The 13,607-nt window shown below is 41.0% G+C and overlaps 1 protein-coding gene across 14 annotated transcripts in view; it reads right to left on the reverse strand.

Annotated features, from left to right (window-relative positions):
- BCAS3 (BCAS3 microtubule associated cell migration factor) overlaps positions 1–13,085 on the reverse strand; it is a 517,634-nt gene extending 504,549 nt beyond the window's left edge. For 8 of the 14 annotated variants that reach the window (XR_004960281.1, XR_004960283.1, XR_004960284.1 and 5 more), the window contains exons 1-4: positions 13,032–13,078; positions 11,252–11,339; positions 7,890–7,944; positions 2,826–2,901 (exon numbers count right to left, since the gene is read on the reverse strand). Coding sequence is in view for 9 of the 14 variants with exons in the window: in XM_036268044.1 (XP_036123937.1) it covers positions 2,826–2,901; positions 7,890–7,944; positions 11,252–11,322 (202 nt within the window). In the remaining 5 variants the exon portion in view is untranslated. Of the gene's footprint in view, positions 1–2,825; positions 2,902–7,889; positions 7,945–11,251; positions 11,340–13,031 lie in introns of all 14 variants that reach the window. The other 6 variants (XR_004960285.1, XM_036268048.1, XM_036268042.1 and 3 more) reach the window with 3 other exon arrangements.
- Positions 13,086–13,607: the final 522 nt, after the last annotated feature.

A 13,607-nucleotide genomic window follows, 5' to 3' on the forward strand; every position in this document is an offset into this window, starting at 1 on the left:
TCACATAGTGTGATTATAAATGTATGAACAGAGAGTTTGAGCAATCACTGCTCCAACCTCGTTAGAAGCCAAAGAAGAGAAGAATCATTCAGGGGGAAAAAGAAGCGACAACTAGTGGAAGACTAGAAGTATTTGTTAGTTCTTAACTTCCATATTACTGCCCTAAACCTCTCATTCCAAGAAACCAAAATCCATCACTCCAGGCAGGAGGAACGAAATGATGGAACCACCCTAACCCACCCAAAACTGCAAACGGTCCCTGGACAAGAAAAACAAGTTTCACTCAGGCCCAACCAATCAAAGACGACCATATCTCCTCCGCTGAATGACCACCCCCCAGGGCCTGAGTTTTAAAATCGCTAGTCTGTACAAGCTGGTTGCTACTCTCTTCTTAGAGGTAGTCCTGCAGGCTGATTCCCAATAAACCTGCACTTCTGGAAACCCTGCACCACCTCGTTCCGCCTCGTTCCACCTTATTCTTACAATATTAAGCCACTTTCCTTACCAGTGCAGACAAAAAAAAGGGGTTCCATGAAATGTAATTTCAGGGAGTGATCTAATCATATGCTCATAAATGGGCAGATCAGAGTCCCACCCCAGTCATACAATTTCTTTACTAAAAGGCTTATCTTTGGTTTAAGCAAGCCCTGTCCATTGTTTCTGTGCATCCAGGTTTGAAATGCTCAAACTATAAGCGCATCTTTAGGGAATCTGATAGAAAGATGTAAGGATGTTAAACAGCTTTGGCTACTTCTTTTTCAGTACGGTACCTTAAGAAAAACAAGCTTAGCCCTGGCCAGTTTGGCTCAGCGGTTAGAGCGTCGGCCTGCGGTCCGGAGAGACCCGGGTTCGGTTCCCGCTAAGGGCATGTACCTCGGTTGCAGTTTGTCCCCGGCCCTGGTTGGTCGTGCGGGTGGCAGCCACTCGATGTGTCCCTTCACGTCGATGTTTCTCTCTCTCTCTCCCTTCCTCTCTCTCCCTCCCACTCTATATTTACAAAAAATGGAAAAATATCCTCGGGTGAGGATAAAAAAAAAAAAAAAAAAAAAAAAGAAAAACAAGCTTAGGCATAAATCAGACTGTCTGAAAAGAGAAACAGAACAGTGATCATGATAGAAAGGGCCCTTGTCCTATTCTCTAAGGAACTGCAAAAGTAGTCATCTCTACCTAACAACAGCCAAAATTAGAATATTGATCAGGAACGGAGATACCTAGGAGGATCCAGGACTGGACCCCACCCCCAACCATGATAAAACATATCAAACAAGATGCAGCCTAGAGGCAAGGGGCCAACTGGCAGTACTTTATAATTTCGAGCAGAGCTTCTAGGACTGTTGGAAGACACAAGACAATCACCAGAGCAGAGTTTAATTCAAACACTGTATTATAGTTATTAATAAAGAAGGAAAGGGTAGGATATGCTAGTAAACAAGGAAATCTGAATCAGAAAATTAAAAATACAATAAGCTCTCAAAATAAAATACAGAAAAAAGTTTATATATAATCACCCCTAAAAATGATTTTAATCCCCATAAAGAGGACCCAACAGTTTGTCGTTATTTGAACAAATCGTCTGATAGAGAACCCAAAATTCAAAAGAAATCAATTTGCAGAGACAAGACTTAGTCTCTCTCATCCTGGATAGTAGCTTTGAAAGGAAAATATGGCATAACATTCTAGAGGAGACAATTATCAATCAAGGTCCAACTAGGAGATTAAAAAAACCCAGTGTATTTATCACTGGGAATTTAATGCAGACAACTGGTTAGCTGAGAAGTCAAAAAAGGAACTGTGAGGCAACCTAACTGAATTAGCAACAGCAAGAAGTCATTGCTACCCCTAGGCTAGGGAGACACAGAGTGCAGGGTACTGAGGTGACCCGGCAGAAACTTGACTGCTAGTGGAATTGCCCAAGGGAACCCAGAACCACAGAGGAAATGCAACCGCTGACAGAGGAGAGGGAATAACACTCTCCCCTCTCTCCCACCCTCCCAATTCAATTGCTCACCAGTGCCTCCCAAACTCAACCAGATGTCAGACAAGACAAGGTGGCCTAGGAAACAGACAAGGGGCAGCCGCCTCTCACTTGGACTTTGAGTTTTGTTTTTGTTTTTTGTTTTTTATCCTCACCCGAGGACATTTTTCCATTTTTTGTTCAGGTAGAGTGAGGAAGAGAGAGAGAGAGAGAGAGAAACATCAACATGAAAGGGACACATCAAGTGGCTGCCACCCGCACGACTGACCAGAGCCGGGGACAAACTGCAACCGAGGTACGCGCCCTTAGCGGGAACCGAACCCGGGTCTCTCAGGACCGCAAGCCGACGCTCTAACCGCTGGGCCAAACCGGCCAGGGCTGGACTTTGAGTTTAAGGCTAGGCATTATGTTATAATTACTTTCAGACTTGTAGAATACAATATTAGTTGTAATGAAGTTTCTGTAGTGTAGTCATTCTACTTTTTAAATTAAAAATAAATTTATTTTGCCTGGCTGGTGTGACTCAACTGTTGAGCATCAGCCCATGCACCAAGAAGTCACTGGATCAATTCCCAGTCAGGGCACATGTCCAAGTTGTGGGCCCAATCCCCAGTGGGGGACATGCAGGTGGCAGCCAATTGATGTTCTCTCATTGATGTTTCTATCTCTTTCTCCTTCTCTCTTCCTCTCTCTCTTAAATCAATAAAGAAAAAGAAATTTTTAATAAATTCATTTTGAAAACTAAAAAGTTTCTGAACAAGAAAGTAATCTGACTCAAGAAAGGGTTCTTTTTGGAATCCGGTCAACCTCAAACATTTAATTCATATGCCCCAAAAAATTAAATCCATACCATTTAAATCTGCATTTTCAAATCTGACCCAGACTATTTTCTCCTTTTCTTCTGTTAGAGGTGTTCCACTGTAAGCCTGCATAAAAACAGAAACATTTGAATAAAAATATTTTACAGATCTAATATTACTGATGTTTAAAACAAAGAGGAACTTAAATAAAGGCAACCCTATCCCTCTACAATTTCACCAATCTACCTCTTGGAAACTAGCACATTTCGTAATATTTTACTCCCATAGAAAGTTATCCAGGAGTCTAATAACCTTGATCCAACAAAAAAAAAAAGGGGTTTTTTAATCTACTAAAGAACTGCAGAAGCCCTGGCTGAGTGGCTCAGTTGGTTGGAGTGTTGTCCTAACACCAAAAAGTTGTAGGCTCAATTCCCAGTCAGGGCACATACCTATGTCCAGGTTCAACTCCCCAGTCGGAGAACGTATGAGAGGCAACTGATCCATGTTTCTCTCCCACATTGATCCCTCTCCCTCTCTCTTTCTCTAAAAATCAATAAAAAACATATCCTTTGAAGAAATTCTTATTTAATAAGAAATTTTTAAAAAATAATTGCAGAATCTAAAATATAGTCTTTTAGGAAATATCACTATAATTCAAAGGCACTCAAAAAAGCTAAGTCATCCCCTATATTGGTCAACAAATAGGAAGGCTAAGAAATCAACAAAACTACCACAAGTATGTATTTAGTTCCCATGTATTTATTATCAGGCAATTACACTCTACCCATAATTTTCAAGAGTATTACTTTCTTATAGCATAGGGAATATAGTCAATAATATTGTAATAACTATGTATGGTGCCAGGTGGATACTAGAATTATCAGGAGTATTATATAATTGTCTAACCACTAGACTGTACACCTGAAACTAATATAAAATAATATTAAATATCAACTGTAACTGAAAAATAAATTTTTAAAAGATAGCCCGACCCGTGTGGCTCAGTGGTTGAGCTTCGACCTATGCACCAAGAGACCGCCAGTTCGATTCCCGGTCAGGGCACATGCCCAGGTTGTGGGCTTGATCCCCAGTGGGGGCATACAGGAGGCGGCCAGTCGATTTTCTCTCTCATCGATGTCTCTATCTGTCTCTCCCTCTCCCTTCGTCTCTCTCTAAAATTAATAAAGAAAAAAAAATTGTATTTTAAAAAATAAAATATATACTTTCTGAAATTATAAATAGAATGATAGGCTAGTATATGCATATTACATCACTTTCCTAAATTATAAAACAATTTAAAAAAAAAAAAAGAGTCCTATTTCCTGCCTGCCTCCAGTTGGCGGGCATGGATCAGTATTGGGGGTAGGGAAAAAAGTATTACATTTTCAGTCTCTGATCTGGCCTTTAGCCGCAACCTATTAACTAGTTCCTACAAGCTTGCAAGGATCACAAAGATAAAACATAACTGCCCTGAAGTCATAGGAAAAGTGTCAGTATTCAAAGGGAATCATCTCTCCATAAAGCAAGTGTTTTTATTTAAAAAATGTTTAAGATTATATGTACTTAACAAGTATTTAGAACGTCAACAAAAGAGCTGCAACATTTTCAATTATAAAGTGGTTCTCGGTTCAGAGAATTACTATTTAATATGGTATATCAAAAGCATACAAAAACTACCATCCCATATATAATTTGTGTTATACATGACCAGCTTTAAATTTCCATGCCAATTTAGAGCCTCTGTACTTACCATACAAAGTTAACTACCATTGAAAATACCATTAAGACACTTACTTTAATGGTAGACTAACTATACACAAAAAAAACTTATGATTTGAATTGTCTTTTTGTTGTTGTTAATCCTCACCTGAGGATATTTTTCCCTTGACTCTTAGATAGAGTGGAAGAGAGAGTGGGAGGGAGAGAAAAACATGTGAGAAGGGCACATGGATTGGTTACAGTTGGAACCTTCAACCCAGTCACATGCCCTTTACCCTTGATGGCGAATCAAACCCATGACCCTTTAGTCCACTGGCCTGCACTCCAACCACTGAGCCAAACTGACCAAGGCTCAATTGTCTTTCTTTTTTTTAAAATAAGTGAGATATGTATAGGGCAGTTAATTCCTTTGGAGAAGAGAAAAGCCCACACTATAACCAACTTTATCTTCAACCATCTCATCCTTATCACCAACTTTATCTTCTCATCCTTATCTTCTTCCTTTTTCCTTGGTCTAGCTCTTATCATCCTTGAAAACTCTCTTTTTAAAAAATAAATTTTATTTGAGAATAATTTTAGATTACTAAATACAGTACTGAAAGATCTCATACGCACCTCAACCAAATTACCCTAATATGAACTATCTAATCTAACCAACTCTTACCCACCTATGGTACATTTATCAAAACTATCAAACTAATTGATGTATTACTATAAATTAAGCCCCACATTTTATGGGATATCACCCATCTTTCCATTTATGTCCTTTCTCTGCTCCAGGATCCAATCTAAGACACCATATTACATTTGGCACAACTTCTTTTTTCCTATCTCGGGCTCTTCAATCTGGTAAAGCAATAACATTTTTTCAACATTTCCTTCAGTTTAGCACACTTATTATAAGGCTGCTTATCACCTGCAACATTATTCAACATTCTCCCCATTCCTGTTCAACATCTAAAGATGTTGTCCTGCCCTGGCCAGTTTGGCTCAGCGGTTAGAGCATCAACCTGCAGTCCAGAGAGACCAGGGTTCAGTTCCCACTAAGGGCACGTACCTTGGTTGCATTTTGTCTCTGGCCCTGGTTGGTCGTGCGGGTGGCAGCCACTCGATGTGTCCCTTTCACGTCGATGTTTCTCTCTCTCACTGTTCCTCTCTCTCCCTCCCACTCTACCTGAACAAAAGATGGAAAAATGTCCTCAGGTAAGGATAAAAAAAAAAAGATGTTGTCCTTTGCTTCCTGGGCCATATGCAGGACAAACAAGGATGAAAGCAGCCTTTCAGTATACTGGGATTCCTGAACTTCCTCTCTTTCCTCCCCAGAGAGAAATAAGATTTTCATAGCAAGTACACATCTATGTCTTCAAGTTTTCCTCTCCTTAGTTTTTTACTAAGCATTCCTGAGAAAATTCTGGGAAGCTAACTGGAATGTTGCTTCTTGGGTGCCTTCCTGCAGGTCGGCACTAAGAAGGTAAGTGACATCATGTCACTTTGCCTCTCAACTTGTGATATCCTTTGCCCATATTTAGATATTTTATTCCCAGTGAGGCAGACTTACCCAGTATCTACCCATCTTTCACCTGCTGTCTTAATGTACCACCAAAGTGATTATTAGCTGCCCTTCTTCAACTAAGATCCAACTGCCTCAGCCCTGTTAAAATGTAGAGTCCATTATTGACAGGATTTGTTAATTTCTTTTTATTCCTTATCTGGTTTCTAACTCATCTACACATTCATAAACACAAAGTTTTTGTTGAATTTTAAAAGACACAGCTACAGCCCTGGCCGGTTTGGCTCAGCGGTTAGAGCGTCGGCCTGCGGTCCCGAGAGACCCGGGTTCGGTTCCCGCTAAGGGCACGTACCTCGGTTGCAGTTTGTCCCCGGCCCTGGTTGGTCGTGCGGGTGGCAGCCACTCGATGTGTCCCTTTCACATCGATGTTTCTCTCTCTCTTCCTCTCTCTCCCTCCCACTCTACCTGAACAAAAAATAGAAAAATGTCCTCAGGTGAGGATAAAAAATAATAATAAAATAAAAGACACAGCTACAGTCCAGCCAGTGTGGCTCAGTGGTTGAGCGTCAACCCGTGCACCAAGAGGTCGCCAGTTCGATTCCCGGTCAGAGCACATGCCCAGGCTGTGGGCCCAATCCCCAGTGGAGGGCATGCAGGAGGTAGCCAATCGATGTTCTCTCTCATCGATGTTTCTCTCTCTTCCTCTCCCTCTCCCTTCCTCTCTTTAAAAATCAATAAAAGAAAAAAATAAATAGAAAACACAGGTACAATCACTGTAGATATGTTGTGGTGTTCTATTTGTTCATTGCAGAGAAAATAACTTCCATTGTGTGCTTCTGTCAAAAGCATAATTTTTAGTAACAGAAAATTATTCTATAAGAATGACATATCATTTGCTTGACTGCTTTTGACATTTGGGCTGACTACAATTTTTTATACTGAAAATGTGAAATTTCAAAAACACTGCAATGAAAAGATCTTTGTTAAATTAGTTTCTTTGTTCAATTATTTTTTAATAACTTTTCATAAGTACAGTCATTAGATCAAAGGGTACAGCTAAGAGCTTCTACCAGCCATCAATGACATTTCTTGAACACAATGGGAATTCACTTTATTTGTGATAGCTGAAGAAGCTAATACCAGTCTAACACATTTTCTCCTTTTGCGGGTTATCTAGAGACCCTGAGAATAATTTCCCAGCTCCCAGAATGATTCCCAGAATAGAGCAGGAGTTGGAACATAATATCAACAGCAAAAAATATCATTTTCCAAATGGCTGACTGCAAAGTACCAACGGGGCATTCCAGATTAAATGTGAAAAAAAGATTATGCTGTACACCTGAGACCCATACAACATAATATGGAATGTAAATTATAGTTGAAAAATAAAACATTATTTTTTTTAAATGAGACCATGAGTCACCAGATCTGGCCTACCACCTGTGTTCATAGTTTTTTGGGGGGTTTTTTTGGTGGTATGTGCCCCTAGCGGGAACCAAACCCGGGACACTCTGACCCACAGGCTGACACTCAACCGCTGAGCCAAACTGGCCAGGGCCATAGTTTTATTTTAATACAGCCCTGCCCCTTGCTTTACATAAAAAGCAGTGCTGAGTAGTAGCTACAGAGATTATGTGAACTGCAAAAGCCTATCCGGCCCTTTACAGAAACAGTTTGCCAAATGCTGAAGCCTTAAGGATAGGTACAGTATGCCCTCAACTTGACATTGCCAGCACAAAACTAAGGCACATCTAATAACAAATATAGTTCCACCCTACCAATGTGAAGTTGATGATACTAGTATCAACTTTAGGAAACAGAACATTTCACACGCTCCCTGGTCAATGGGAAAACCTACTGTTTCTGAAACCACACAGACACTTACCTGTGGCACAACATCCTGTAGAAAAGTCACAACACTTTCCATGTAGGACTGCTCCCTGAAAAGGGGTGAATTGGTTACAATTTATCATGACAGCTTAAGACAAACATGGAAAAGCTCTTTCTATAAGCCCTAAGAAAGTCACTCGTAATATTTTTTAAAAGGGTGGGAAAAAAACAACTCACATCACCTGATAATACTGTTAACCTTTCTCGTTTCATTGCATGTTATTAAATGCAAATGAGCTCTTAACATTTTTAAACATTTTCTCTCCTGAAACGTCATGCTCTCTTACTTTGATATAGATAACTTCTAACTCATACTTGAAGGAGTGATGACAGCAGACTTGGCTAAGACAGGACTCTCCCTCCTCTTGAGTCAGGGCTGAATGCCCTAATTAGAGCCCGAAAAACTGTTGGTGATGACTCAGTTTAGGGACCTTCTCTTTAAATTGGTTATGAACCTAGTCCCTTATCTGTGTATAGAAAAATGAATTTATATTTTTCTACAGGTAATTTTTGTCACGGACAAGACATGGGAAAGTATTAAAATAAACAAGGACACTAAGATATTTTAAATGGCCCTGGCCGGTTTGGCTCAGCGGTTAGAGCGTCGGCCTGCGGTCCGGAGGACCCAGGTTCGGTTCCCGCTAGGGGCACATACCTCGGTTGCAGTTTGTCCCCGGCCCTGGTTGGTCGTGCGGGTGGCAGCCACTCGATGTGTCCCTTTCACATCGATGTTTCCCTCTCTCTCTCTTCCTCTCTCTCCCTCCCACTCTATCTGTACAAAAAATGGAAAAATGTCCTCGGGTGAGGATAAAAAAAAAAAAAAAAAAGGTATTTTAAATGGTAAGTATATAGATATCAGCAAATAGAGAGAAAAAAAATTCTTCAAAATACCAAATCAAATTCATTCCAGAGAGATGTGAAAAACTATGTTTAAGAAAAGAATGAGTCATTCTAAATCCTATTTTTAAAACAGACGGTACAGCCCTGGCCAGTTTGCTCAGTGGTTACAGCGTCAGCCTGTAGCCCAGAGAGACCCAGGTCAGTTCCCGCTAAGGGCACGTACCTTGGTTGCAGTTTGTCCCTGGCCCTGGTTGGGTCACGCGGGTGGCAACGACTCGATGTGTCCCTTTCACATCGATGTTTCTTTCTCTCTCCCTCCCCACTCTATCTGAATAAAAAACGAAAAAATGTCCTCGGGTGAGGATTAAAAAAAAAAAAAAAAAAGAACAATTTACTTAATTTCTCTCTGTTCTGGCTTCCTCACCTATAAAATGAAGAGTGAAATAGCACCTAACTCATAACTAATAACATGCTTAACTTATTAGCATAATCCATAGTTAGCAAAGACATATAGCCTTGGGAAATACAGGAGAAGAAAAAAAGTTTTGTGGTAAAATAACAGACCTCACATATACTTCTATTATTCTGAGAAGGCGACCTCTATGTTGTGCTAAACTTCCCAAGAAAAATAATCCAAAATGCTACAATTCCCTTATGAACATTTTAAAAAGCAGTTTTGTGCAGCGGTTAGAGCATTAGCCCGTGGACCAAAGGGTCTCAGGTTCGATGACCAGTCAAGGACACATAACTTAGTTGCAGGGTCAATCCCTAGCCCTGTCAGGATCATGCAGGAGGCAACCAACCACTGTGTCTCTCTCACATTGAACTTTCTCTCATTCCCTCTCTCTCCTTTCCTCCTTTCTACTCTATCTTAAAAAAAAACACAAAAAAACAATGGAAGCCCTGGCCGGTTTGGCTCAGGGGTTAGAGCGTCGGCCTGCGGTCCGGAGAGACCCGGGTTCGGTTCCTGCTAGGGGCACATACTTCGGTTGCAGTTTGTCCCCGGCCCTGGTTGGTCGTGCGGGTGGCAGCCACTCGATGTGTCCCTTTCACATCGATGTTTCTCTCTCTCTCTCCCTTCCTCTCTCTCCCTCCCACTCTGTCTGTACAAAAAATGGAAAAATGTCCTCGGATGAGGATTAAAAAAAAAAAAAAAAGGAAAATATTCTCGGGTGAGGATGAACAAAAACATAAATAAAATAAAAAGCAGAAAACAAGTTTCACCTCCTTAGCTAGGTCTTGTAGGGTCTTAAATGTTCACCTCAAACTACTTCATATAATAAGTCAACTTTCCTATGTTTCATTCAGGAAAATAGCTTGCCTTTCCCATATCTGCTCACTCTATTTCCTTTACCTAAAATGTACCCTTGATTCTAACTGCCCAAACACTATTCTGCCTTTGAAGTACACTATAAATGTTAACTTCCTTTTTTATTTTTTAATGTTTTTTATTGATTTTATAGAGAGGAAGGAAGTGGGAGACAGAAACATCAACATCAATCTGCTTTGTCTCTGCTGTCTCCTGCACACTCATTGCTGGGGATCTAGACCGAAACCGGGGCATGTATTCTGATCAGGAATCAAACTGGTGAATTCTTGGTACATGGTTCGACTCTCAATCACAGGACCACACAAGCCAGGCTAAATGTTAGTTTCTTAATGAAATCTTTTCGGATCTAAAATACTAAAATACTCCCACTATATTATCATGCTGTTTTGCTAGCATCTTTTTTATTGATTATAGTGATTTCAAGCATACATATCTTAAAACCACATTAGATCATATGCTCCTAGATAGTATGCATATGGCTCTGGCAGGGTGGCTAAGCTGGTTGGAGCACTGTCCCATACACTAAAAGATGGTAGGTTCAATTTCCAGTAAAAGCACATACCTAGATTCTCAGTGGAAGTGTGTACTGAAGGCAAAAGATCAATGTTTCTCTCTCACATCAATGTTTTTATCTCTCTCTCTCTCTTCCTCTCTCTAAAAATCAATAAACATATCCTCAGGTAAGGATTTTAAAAAAACAGAAAGTATACATACGCTTTGTGAAAGAAGGCTTAAAATACAGAAAAGTACTCTTTATGACACTGATTTTGAAAATTTGACTAAGATCTTAGTGTAAGAAATACATTTTACATTATGTTCTAGTAAACATACATATGAATATATCTATGTGTGTCACAAAACAATACTAACTCTTAAATATATTTTCTATTGCTATTTTCCTTTTTGAATAATGGTCCTGATTCAACAACTTGATTTAATAACCCACCAGTTGTTAAACCTGGAGTATGAAAAAACATCCTCTTTAGGATTTAGCATAGTGCTTTTCATGTGCTGAATACATCAACTTGACCCTCCAGTTATTGCTTTTATTTGGCCTTGGCAATATTTATCATCCTGTAAAGCCAAAATTAAATAGATTCTACAGAAGTAATCACTGTTCAGCAAGGAAACCTGAAAGTCACTATTCTGAGTAATCTTTTCATCAGGCTTATCTGAAATTTGCTTACGTGACAGCCTGAGGGCGAACCACAACTCCACCAGTACAACGACTGGGTCTTCTGGGGGAATCTGTAGCCATAGCTTCATTCACAAAACCTGTTTCCAGAACAAAAAATAAAAAAAATGGATCATTATTGTTGGGAGTAGGAGAAAGGTTTATGGTTGCTCACTAGAGATCCCTTGTCAAAAGTGCCTAAAATGCAGCAAATGTTCCCAGCAATTCCTATTATACCAGAAAAGAGGGAGGACAGATTAAAAATATATATTTTTTTAAATTACCAAGATTGGCCCTGGCCGGTTTGGCTCAGCGGTTAGAGCATCGGCCTGCGGTCCGGAGAGACCCGGGTTCGGTTCCCGCTAAGGGCACATACTTCGGTTGCAGTTTGTCCCCGGCCCTGGTTGGTCGTGCGGGTGGCAGCCACTCGATGTGGCCCTTCACGTCGATGTTTCTCTCACTCTCTCTCTCTTCCTCTCTCTCCCTCCCACTCTATCTGTACAAAAAATGGAAAAATATCCTCGGGTGAGGATAAAAAAAATTAAAAAAAAAATAAATTACCAAGATTGTTTTTTATTTGAACCAAACCTCAGAACCACAAAACTAGTTAAGACTCTTACTGGACCCATTGATCTACTGTTAACATAAATTAAAAAGGTAAGAGAACCAGATCATGAATGGGAAGTCTAGCACAGGACCACTTTATAAAAACAAATGTGCTACCTTTGTAAGCCAAAAATGTAAAATTTTACTGAAACCTTGTTGAGATAGTGAAAATACACATAGTACAATATTTCAAGACCAAATGAAACAATAGAGTAATATCATCCATCTAAGACTGTTGGTAATCTGTAAGAAGACATATTGTATAGTAATAGATCTTAACTGGACTTAACTTAAGTGATCATTTCACAATATATACAAATATCAAATCATTATGTTGTACACTTGAAGTTAATATTATATGTCAACTATATCTATTTTTTATTTTAAAAATAATGCAGTCATAATTTAGCAAGATTTTTTAAGTCAATTTTGTTAACCCCCTGCTACTGGAACCTAATCACCAGAGTCTAAATAAGTAATAAAAACTTATGACATTAGAAGCCCCTTATCCTTTTCTGTCACATCACTGAATCCTGATCCTTGAATGTCTAATAAGCATCTGAATCACTGGAGAGGTTTTAAGAGCATGGAGTGTATTTGGATGAAGTTTAAAGGAGGACTGACGACAATATTAAATATCTCTTACAGGGCTCAGGAGAGCCCACAGCCTGGAACTGATCTTGAAAGCATCTAAAACCCTCATTTCTAAGTAGGCAGTATTCTACCACCTTACTTAACAACTTTGAAACTGATGAGTCCCATCTGCTACAACCAAAATAACCTTTTACCCAACTAGCCCAGGTACCCCTTCCTCAATGGGTATCTTCCACCTCCAGCCCCTCAGCCCTCTCATTTCCATGCCACCCTTTATTTCCAAAACACTGCCTCCCAAGAGCTGTCCTATGAGGGCCGTGTCTCCTGAGACCACCCTGGCCAGTCCCTCAGGCCCCGCTCTCCTGAAAGACACTAGCACAGCGCTACCCACTTAACCTCCAGCGCGGAGCCACCGCTGCCACCGCTGCCCCCGGCCGCCCTCTGGCCCCTTGCCCTTCCTCCCTCCCCTCCCCCTCCAATCTCCAGAGCTCTTCCTCGCCGAATTCCTGCCAATCAAGCCCTCTCCCCTCACGCTGCTTGCCCCGCGTCCTCTCCAAGCCTCCCCAAAGCCACAGCCCCGCCAGCCTTCTCACCGGCCGCCCCGCCGGTAAACGCTGTTCTCCAGCTCAAGCCTCACTGTTTGGAGTCTCCCTCGTGATTGACGGCTACTACTTCCTACCACGCCTCAGCGGAACTACCTTTCTAGCCAATCCCAGAAGCAAGCTGCCTACGGCCGGGCACCGCCCTTAGAGGTCAGCTTCACCAACCAGCAAGTAGAGAAAAAGCGGACCCGCCTCCTGAAATTATCCAATCCGCTGGAGCTCGAGGAAAAACAAAACAGTACGTAAATTCGGATAAAACCAAGGTGTCAGGTTCGGTTGCGAACGCCGGCACGTGGGGAGGAATTACAGACATGTCTATTTTCCATTGCAGAGAGCACCTTCGTGGCTTTGTCAAAAAGCACCATGTCCCATACTCATGTACACCTCACCTGAGCGTCTCAGAGGCTGGGAATCCGAGGACCCGGGACTGGTCTGTTTACATGGAATTCTCGCGACAGCTGGTTAGAAGCTCAAAGCACGTGGACATGGCAGCTGCCAATCACTTTTAGCGGGCCACTCATCCATTCTGCACCCGCCTTCTGCCCCGCCCTTGTAGATGTGTTTACC

This window comes from Molossus molossus, unplaced genomic scaffold (genome assembly GCF_014108415.1).
Source record: "Molossus molossus isolate mMolMol1 unplaced genomic scaffold, mMolMol1.p scaffold_m16_p_19, whole genome shotgun sequence".
Lineage (NCBI taxonomy): Eukaryota > Metazoa > Chordata > Mammalia > Chiroptera > Molossidae > Molossus > Molossus molossus.